The 10,583-nt window shown below is 44.6% G+C and overlaps 1 protein-coding gene across 1 annotated transcript; it reads right to left on the reverse strand.

The window, feature by feature from the left end:
• Positions 1-1,644: 1,644 nt before the first annotated feature.
• On the reverse strand, positions 1,645-3,095 carry LOC134863434 (putative claudin-24). The gene has a single exon (XM_063881956.1). It carries the CDS (start codon positions 2,754-2,756, stop codon positions 2,106-2,108), a length of 651 nt encoding a protein of 216 aa, XP_063738026.1. The 5' UTR covers positions 2,757-3,095; the 3' UTR covers positions 1,645-2,105.
• Between the last annotated feature and the right edge of the window lie 7,488 nt (positions 3,096-10,583).

Consider the following 10,583-nt stretch of genomic DNA (forward strand, 5'->3'; position numbering starts at 1 on the left):
GTCAGATAGTCAGTGGAGACGGAGGATCTGATTATTGTTTGGGCATCGTGAACATTATCATGGTGGTTTATCCGGAGCTTTGAGACAGTGACTTCATGTTGTCCTGGATTCTGATGAAAGCCTTGGCTCTGAGGGGGATCTCATCCTCTGGAGTCTGGAGAAGTGTTCTGAGCTGAGACCCTCCGTTATCTCTGAGCTGAGACCCTCCCTTATCTCTGATCTGAGACCCTCCCTTATCTCTGAGCTGAGACCCTCCGTTATCTCTGAGCTGAGACCCTCCCTTATCTCTGATCTGAGACCCTCCCTTACCTCTGAGCTGAGACCCTTCCTTATCTCTGAGCTGAGACTCTCCGGTATCTCTGAGCTGAGACCCTGAGGTATCTCAGAACGGAGACCCTCATCTCCTCGGTTTGTTTTCACTCGGATGCATTTAGACATAATTCCTCTTAAAGAGAAGACATGTCATTTCCTCAGAGCTGAGGCTAACGGTAAGCATAACACTAATCAGGAGGAACATCTCTGCGGGGGTTTCCCTACTCCCCCCTGATGCAGACATACTTGTACTTTTGGTTCAGTACTTTAATTAACTTACTGGAATTTAAAGTATTTTCTCTGAAATAAAGGATCTGAGTAATTCTTCAACATCCAAACAAACGTAACTGGTGCTCAATAACTTCAGTATAAGTCAGACATTTCCCTTCCAGCAGCTGATAAAGTGCAGTACATTTTTAATAAAGATAAAATGTATTATTTATATCACACACACATTAGTACACACAGTACCACCATCAGTGTATGCTGCAGCAACGTGTATGTTATGCCACAGTAAGTGTGTGTGTGTTGCAGGAACATGAAACGCTGCAACAGTGTGTGTTTGTGTGTGTGTGTGTGTGTGTGTGTGTGTGTGTGTGTGTGTGTGTGTGTGTGTGTGTGTGTGTGTGTGTTGCAGGAACATGTAACGCTGCAACAGTGTGTGTTTGTGTGTGTGTGTGTGTGTGTGTGTGTGTGTGTGTGTGTGTGTGTGTGTGTGTGTGTGTGTGTGTGTGATGCAGGAACATGTGTTTGTGTGTGATGCAGGAACATGTGTTTGTGTGTGATGCAGGAACATGTGTTTGTGTGTGTGTGTGATGCAGGAACATGTAACGTTGCAACAGTGTGTGTTTGTGTGTCTGTGTGTGTGTGTGTGTGTGTGTGTGTGATGCAGGAACATGTGTTTGTGTGTGTGTGTGATGCAGGAACATGTGTTTGTGTGTGTGTGTGATGCAGGAACATGATGTAACGCTGGCGACACGCCGGTGACCTCTGATCTCAGCACATTTGTGTGATTAGGCTCTGCATTCTTCAGCTGCACGCCGCTTATTAGAGCTTTCATTAAACACAGCTTAGCCCAGCGAGCTACAGGAAATCTGAGGGAATTAACCTCACGCTGCGTTTCCAGCCACCGGACAGCTGAAGGCTGCGCTCTGTCCTTGCTGCTCAACAACACACACACCACCAACACACACACCACTATGTGACATAACTCAGGACAAACTGCTGGACACTGTTAGAGAGAGAAGAAAGTTCAGCAGGAACTGAATAAAGAATATTTTCAGAGAACACAAGCTGACAGAAGGAGATAACACATTAAAAAAGAGACTGGAATAGATTTGAATACAAACTCTTTATGTGGATCATCGGAGCCGCAAACTCCCATCAAAGAGTCCAAGCACTGAATCATCTGCTTCTCTGTGTTTAGAAACAACTCACAGCATTTGAAAAGCTTAAATTGAAATAATATCGTAAGAAAAAGATCCTAAAGTCACTCAGATGATAAGGAATATAAAGATTTGATAAAACATCTCTAAAAAAATATTCATTTGTTTTCTGGTCACAGCAGGTGAAGGGGACATGAGGCATTTATAAAAAAGTTCTTTCAACGTCTGGTTTTTACATCATTCGGTCACAAGTGATAAATCAGCTTTATACAGGAGGCTGTCTCCGACATAAACCAGATATTTACATCATTATCTGAAGGCAGGCTGAGGTGGGGGTTTACACGTCTGCAGGTCGAGAGGTCTAGAGGTGTACAGGGGGTGGTCCTGGCGCAGCTAAGTCGTCATCCTCTAAACGTACTCGGATCGCTTCCTGAAGGACACGTCGGTGCTCATCACCTGGTACCTGCGCTGCAGTGCTGGCTGAGTTTCCCCCCCCTGTGAGCACCAGCAGGATGAGACCAGCAGCAGCCCAGCCACCACCAGCAGGAACCCCCCTGCCCAACCGATGAACAGAGCATCTCCAAACTCCCACCGAGGAACCACATCCGGAACTTTGTCGTCGAAGAAATGCATGACGGCCAAGTGTGCCATGTAGGATACTGGGACGAGACACAACACTCCAGAGAAGACCCCCAGTACCCCCCCAATGGTGGTCAAGGTCCTCTTGGGGAAGGAGCCCCCCCTGCAGCTGTTCACCATGTAGAGTCCAGGCGTCGCCACCAGCATGCCCAGCATGCCAACGGCCAGTGAAGAACACATGAGGATGCGAGACAGCTTCAGGTCTCTGGAGAGGCCCAGCAGGCTGTCGTAAGCCCGGCACTCCATCCCCCCTACGTCCTGCACCACACAGGTCTCCCACAGGCCCAGCTCATAGCTCTCCACCGGCAGCAGGGCAGTGGACATGGTGAGCCACTGCGGCATGAGGGTGGAGGCTAACACACAGAGCCACGCTGCCACATACAGCAGCATGGCCAGCAGCTCCAGAGCGCAGGAGTCCATGTCCTGCACGCCTCACTCCTTCTTCTGCTCTTCAGACAACAGGCTGCCAGAGATGAGAGGAGACCAAGACGCTGCCGGAGAAGAGAAGCTACCGGGGACGAGAGGCTGCCAGGGAGGACAGGCTGTCGGAGAGGCTGCCAGTGAGGAGAGGCTGCCAGTGAGGAGAGGCTGACGGTGAGGAGAGGCTGATGGTGAGGAGAGGCTGACGGTGAGGAGAGGCTGCCGGAGGTGCTGCTAACGAGAGGAACCAGCTCTGAGCTCCTTCTCTAACTGCTCCCACTCCTCAGAGTTTGCTCTCGGGGGAGGAACAGACCTCATGTTCTGGCTGCCACACCAATAGGCAGTGAGGCAGGGGGACCACAGGGGGGGAAATGAGATGCAGACAGGATATTATGTGATGCATGTTTATGCATCCTGTGTGACCTCCCTGTGTATAAATGAGATAGATAGATTTACAGCAAAGGGTGTTTTTATTCATTAAAAGACAAGCTTCTCATAAACGGGGCTGCCTGAAGAGATTATATAATATAATAAAAGTGTATTTATGTTTTTATTTTGTGATGGACATTACTTCATAAACCTTTTGAAGAATTGATTTTAGTTTGTAAGAGAAATTGAAATTGTTGGATTACTTTAAGAATATTCAATAGTGCAAACTCATAATTATTAATAACCCATGTAAGTTAACCAATGTAATAAAAGTATACAATATGAGGTTAATAAAGAATGCGTGGTATTTGACATGTCTGATGTGAGTGTGAGCCTCTGTCAGCATGTGACTGAAACAGAGCTGCTGATTGTTGCTCTGTGGGAGCGGAGGAGGCCACAGATCAAAGCTCTGAGAAAACGAACAAACAACAGAAATGCAAACAAAGATAAGATCCTCTGGAGAACAAAACGCTCAGCTGACTGCACTGATGACACACACACACACACACACACACACACACACACACACACACACACACACACACACACACACACACACACACACACACACACACACACACACACACACACACACACACACACACACACACACACACACACACACACACACACACACACACACACACACACACACACACACACACACACACACACACACACACACACCACTGTTCTGGGGCCTCATTTCTAAATGTGGCTTAATAAGATTTATTTCTAAGCAATCTTTATAATTTATAAGAAATATGGAAAATGTGCCATCCTCCACGGACACTCTCTCCTCTACGTACACACAAAAACAGGAAAGATGAGAAACTGCAACACCATTGGCAGAAGGAAACAGGTGAAATAATACTATAATCTAAATATGACCTCTCATTGATTTACAGTGGGGCAAAAAAGTATTTAGTCAGCCACCAATTGTGCAAGTTCTCCCATTTAAAAAGATGAGAGAGGCCTGTAATTTTTATCATAGGTACACCTCAACTATGAGAGACAGAATGGGAAAAAAAATCCAGGAAATCACATTGTAGGATTTTTAAAGAATTTATTTTCAAATGATTGTGGAAAATAAGTATTTGGTCAATAACAAAAGTTCATCTCAATACTTTGTTATATCCCCTTTGTTGGCAATGACAGAGGTCAAACATTTTCTGTAAGTCTTCACAAGGTTTCCACACTGTTGCTGGTATTTTGGCCCATTCCTCCATGCAGATCTCCTCTAAAGCAGTGATGTTTTGGGGCTGTCGCTGGGCAACACGGACTTTCATCTCCATCCAAAGATTTTCTATGGGGTTGAGATCTGGAGACTGGCTAGGCCACTCCAGGACCTTGAAATGCTTCTTACGAAGCCACTCCTTCGTTGCCCTGGCGGTGTGTTTGAGATCATTGTCATGCTGAAAGACCCAGCCACGCTTCATCTACAGTGCCCTTGCTGATGGAAGGAGGTTTTCACTCAAAATCTCACGAAACATGGCCCCATTCATTCTTTCCTTTCCACGGATCAGTCGTCCTGGTCCCTTTGCAGAAGAACAGCCCCAAAGCATGATGTTTCCCCCCCCATGCTTCACAGTAGGTATGGTGTTCTTTGGAGGCAACTCTGCATTCTTTCTCCTCCAAACACGACGAGTTGAGTTTTTACCAAAAAGTTCTATTTTGGTTTCATCTGACCATATGACATTCTCCCAATCCTCTTCTGGATCATCCAAATGCCCTCCAGCAAACTTCAGACGGGCCTGGACATGTACTGGCTTAAGCAGGGGGACACGTCTGGAATTGCAGGATTTAAGTCCCTGGCGGCGTAGTGTGTTACTGATGGTAGCCTCTGTTACTTTGGTCCCAGCTCTCTGCAGGTCATTCACTAGGTCCCCCCGTGTGGTTCTGGGATTGTTGCTCACCGTTCTTGTGATCATTTTGACCCCACGGGGTGAGATCTTGCGTGGAGCCCCAGATGGAGGGAGATTAGCAGTGGTCTTGTATGTCTTCCATTTTCTAATAATTGCTCCCACAGTTGATTTCTTCACACCAAGCTGCTTACCTATTGCAGATTCAGTTTTCCCAGCCTGGTGCAGGTCTACAATGTTGTGTCTGGTCTCCTTTGACAGCTCTTTGGTCTTGGCCATAGTGGAGTTTGGAGTATGACTGTTTGAGGTTGTGGACAGGTGTCTTTTATACTGATAACGAGTTCAAAAAGGTGCCATTAATACAGGTAACGAGTGGAGGACAGAGGAGCCTCTTAAAGAAGAAGTTACAGGTCTGTGAGAGCCAGAAATCTTGCTTGTTTGTAGGTGACCCAATACTTATTTTACCAATGAATTCATTAAAAATCCTACAATGTGATTTCCTGGATTGTTTCCCCCATTCTGTCTCTCATAGTTGAAGTGTACCTATGATGAAAATTACAGGCCTCTCTCATCTTTTTAAATGGGAGAACTTGCACAATTGGTGGCTGACTAAATACTTTTTTGCCCCACTGTATATATCATGTATGCAGAATTGATGGGCAAAAATATATAAAATCCAATCTTACAATTATTAAACAAACACATGTTTAATACTCCTGAGTGCACACAACAATGTACCTTGAAGAAATAAATAAATGAATACGGATATCGTCACCCTCTTAAAATAATTGCCTAAGTCATTTCTTTACAACAATATCATCTCAATAATCATCTCCTCATGATGCTGGCCACCTCTGGTAAAATTGCCTACATCCTCAGTTAAACAGATAATGCCATTCTATCCCTTTAGTATAATTGCCTATGTCAAGAGTGTGACTTAGGCAGTTTTACAAGCTTTTCAAGATGGTGGGTGATACAAGAAGAAGACAATTCTACACAGATGCTGAAGTTATTTCCATGATTCAGGGCTCTTCCCATATTGGTAGGTGAAGATGTTTACTATAATATACGCTAAGCTATAAATATTGCATAATATTTCATGTTTTTATTCAGGCTTTTTAGTTAAAATCACTTAAGCTAGGAACTAGCTAAAAAGCTAGGAATCCAAGCAGAAACGTCTCAAAGGAATGTCATACAAGAGCAAAGGTGGCAAAGGGTTAGGGTTAGGGTTAGGTTTAGGTAAGAGCGCGGCGCTCATAAATGAGCGCCCCGAGGGGCACGGGCACACGGGGATCGGAAATGTCTATTAAAACTTAAGGTTCCCTTTATAAAAACCTAAGATCGGTTAGTTAAAAGTCCTGGGTGTGTTCAAAGGAAGCTCCAGATAGGGAGGGACCACAGGGCAGGCAGCGGGGGATCCATTTTCCTCAAAAGTCAAAATTCAATTTAAATGTAAACTGCGTGGCTCTCTCTTTGACAGTAAGAAGTGATTCAGATCAAATATATCTAAAGAGATGTTTTTCATAAACAATCTGATCACAGAAATCAAAGATAAAAGTAAGTCCAACAGAATAAATGAAATACATAGATTGAGGGTGCCGAACAAACAATACTTAATACTAGAGCCATATTATTAAATACGATTATAAAAACACACACAGTCAAATACCATAAAAGCATGCAAGTGTAAATATAGAAGATATAAAAAAGGGGGGGGAAAAAACCATACCACAATAAGAGGGATTTAAGGTTTAAAAATCGAAGAGAATAAACAACAAGGTTTTACTGAGTAGAGTCCCGGTCAGGTTAGTGGAAGAATAAATATAAATATAAGTGCTCATAAAAAAGTGCTACATAATAAAATCACTGCAAACCAAATGTTAGTAAATGAGACCGGTGTATGTATCCATTATAGTTGTTATAGAGATCGTTTAAAAACCATAAAATCCCACCCAGTTAATAAATACCCCCCATGCGATATCATAAAACACTCATAATCACGATTACAGGGTATCAGACTTAGAATACCAAGAAAGGAAAAACACAACCTTTTCTGATGTTCTTAAATAAGATAAAGGAGAGAACACAAAATAAGGGGGTTCAGATTTAAAGATCAGAATGAATGAGCAACCAGGTTTTTCTGAATGGAAACACAGTAGGGTTAGTAAAGAACAATACATAAATATAAGTGCTATTAAAAAGGTGCTGTATCATAAAACCACTGCAAACCAAGGGTTAGTCAAATAGGATCAGAGTGTTTTCCGTTGCTCATTCAAAGTCGTTCACAAACCATAAAATCCCACCTGATAAATATATTCACATTTTCGTTTTAAATAAATACACTTCATGAATTATAATGAAACAAAACAACGATCAGTCCATGAGGTGATGGGTTAGTAAGAATAAAGTATTACAAAGTTAGTGGAATGAATAAATATGAAATCCTTAAAGACAGTTATTGCTATTCGGCTGACCCTCACACACTATGTTGGGAAAGAGAAAAGAGAGAGAGAGCCACAGTGCCTCAAAGTCATATCCTAAGAAACCTTTTTAAATGTTGGAGGGAAAGTTTAAAAACAAGTTCTTAAAGAAAATGATCCTTTAAAACTTTTCGTTGAGCCCTGTCGGGTCGACTGTTTTGAGGCGGTGGATCCATTTCCTCTCCGCTGCCCGTCTCTGGGCCGTGGTCCACTCCCTGTTGCTCTCCAGGCCCAAACTTTGGAGGTTATGTGGGCCATGGAGCTTAAAATGTGAATATAAAACAGTGGTGCCGTTCCCACTATTCATCATATAGATGTGCTGTTTGATCCTGACGTTGAGCTCGCTCCCTGTCTCCCCCACATACAGTTTGTGGCAGGCCCTGCACTTCACTGCATAAACAACATTCTTTGTTGTTGGGCACAGGGCCTGCCCAAGATTCATACCCCTCTGAGAAAAGGGGTTGTGTACGTGGGGGACACGAACGAACGCAACGTCAGCCTCACGAAGCGCCTCCCTGTTGCATTTGTCTTTTGTGAAGTCTGTATGGACCAAAATGTCTTTTAAGTTTTTGTTTCTACGGAAGGCGGAGATCATGCGGCGCCCGCGCAGCACATCACTCCCCTCACTCGCCCTCCGGAAATTAACTCCAAGAGCCGACAAATATCTTTTTAAGCTCTCAGAGTATGTTATCACCAGAGGGACGAGGAGGGGGGCGGGCGATGGGGATGGCGGTGTGACATTACGCTGCGCAAAGTCGCCGCCGACCTCCGCCTTGATGCTCCGAAGGAAGCGCCTCGAGTAGCCCCTCGACCTCAACGCGCTGAATAAAACACTGGTGGCCTCCTCCACATGTTCTGGCAGTGTGCAGATCCTGTGGAAGCGTATCAGCTGGGACTTGATGAGACCTCTGTAAGTGTGTTTGGGGTGAAAGCTGGATTTGTGAAGGAGTGCATGTCTGTCTGTGTCCTTAAAGTAAACTTTTGTGGCCAGGGTTTTTTTCTGGTCGCTGGAGTCACGGAAGAAGACGCACGTATCAAGGAACTCCACAGATGCAGTTTGTAAATTTTTTTTTTTTATTTTACCTTTATTTTACCAGGCAGATCATTAAGAACAAGTTCTTATTTACAAAGATGGCCTGACATAAAACAAAAATAGGTGACACTTAAAAAACATACAAAGACATAGAAAACAAGGATTGGTTATACAAAATCATTAAAACCATTAAATCAGCGGGCCTAGGTGCACAAATGGGAGACTGAGCTGAAGGATTAGACGGAGGGGAAACACTTGCAGGGATCAGTGAGATGGTGTGAGATGGAGTGTTTGAAGGCCGGAATGGAAATGAAAGTGACCAGTTTGAGGTGTGTTTGTAGTGCGTTCCAGTCTGTGGCCGCAGCTGACTGGAATGATGCAAGGCCGAGTGAGGATCTAGTTTGAGGGGTTGTTAGCAGGATGCGAAGAGAGGACCGAGTGTTATATGTGGTAGGTAGACGATGCAGCAGGCGGGACAAATAGGGGGGTGTCTGATGAAGGATGGTCTTGTAAATGAGAGTGAGCCAGTGAATATGACGACGAGTATGAAGCGATGGCCAATTTACCAGAGAGTAAAGACTGCAGTGATGAGTATTTAGGGGGGCGTTTGTAGCAAAACGGATGGCAGAGTGATAGAGTGTGTCCAGTTTAGCAAGAGTGCCCTTAGAGGCAGTTCTATAGATAGTGTCACCGAAATCAAGTGTGGGGAGAATAGTCATTTTTATAAGCGTGAGTTTAGAAGAGGAAGTGAAAGAGTGGCGGTGGCGGTAAAGGAAACCAAGTTTAGCCCGCACCTTAGACTGTAACTGGGAGATGTGATGTGAAAAACATATTGTAGTGTCTAACCAGATACCCAGGTATTTGTAGGTGGAGACTTGCTCCAAGATTGCCCCCTCACAGGTGGAGATGTTTAAGGGAGACGGAGAGGGTACACCCTTCCGATGAAACCACATGGCTTTTGTCTTAGTTGTGTTGAGTGACAGTTTCAGTTGTGTAAAGGCATGTTGTACCTGGAGAAAGCTATCCTGGAGCGTGGATTGGACAGAGGAGGGAGAAGGACCAGAGGCATATAAGATGGTGTCATCGGCATAAAGGTGAATGAGTGAATTGCCAACAGCTAGGGGAATGTTATTGATATAGATGGAAAACAGTGATGGGCCAAGTATAGAACCTTGAGGAACACCCTTTGTGACAGAGAGGGAGTGAGAGAGTGAGTTATCGAACCTTACGCGTTGCACCCCGTGAGATAGATAGTGAGAGAACCAAGCCAGCGAGTGACCTATGACCCCAATACTACTCAGCCTGCTGATGAGGGTGGGATGGTCAACAGTGTCAAAGGCCTTTGCAAGGTCAATGAAAATAGCAGCACAATGTTGTTTGGTGTCTAGCGTGGATGTAATGTCATTTAATACCTTTAAAGTGGCTGTTGTGCACCCATACCCAGCGCGGAACCCAGACTGTGCGTCAGAGAGTATACCAAAAGTATTAAGATAGTTAGTGAGCTGATTGTTCACAAGCTTCTCAAATACCTTGGACACACAGGGCAGGATGGAGATGGGTCTGTAGCTATTTGGATCTGACTGCTCACCACCTTTAAACAAGGGCAGGACGATGGCTTCTTTCCAGTCAAAGGGTATTTCAGCCGTATGGAATGAGTGATTGAAGAGTTTGGTTATGGGTGCTGCAATGATGGGAGCTGCAGTTTTAATAAAAAATGCGGGAAGGTTGTCAGACCCAGCTGACTTTTTGGGGTCTAGAGCAGACAGTTCCTTTAAAACCTCCCCCTCTGTAAGAGGCCGAAAGGAGAAGCTGTGTGTGGGAGGGTGCAGGTGTGGGGGGCTTAGAAGACTATGGGCTGTGGAAGGCGATATAGTAGGGCCTTTGGACAGTGTGTTCTCAAAGACAAAGCCAGACTTTACAAAGTGACTGTTGAAAGTATCTGCCATTGCAGTCTTATCTGAGATGACAAGATCATTGACTTTGAGTGAAACAGGCATGGCTGAGGGCTTGTTCTGAAGTTTTC

The sequence above is a fragment of the Eleginops maclovinus genome, chromosome 4 (genome assembly GCF_036324505.1).
Source record: "Eleginops maclovinus isolate JMC-PN-2008 ecotype Puerto Natales chromosome 4, JC_Emac_rtc_rv5, whole genome shotgun sequence".
Classification (NCBI taxonomy): Eukaryota; Metazoa; Chordata; class Actinopteri; order Perciformes; family Eleginopidae; genus Eleginops; species Eleginops maclovinus.

What these genes read in the sequence shown, in the direction of transcription:
- LOC134863434 (XM_063881956.1), bottom strand. Translation starts at nt 2,756, where the DNA reads ATGGACTCCTGCGCTCTGGAGCTGCTGGCCATGCTGCTGTATGTGGCA.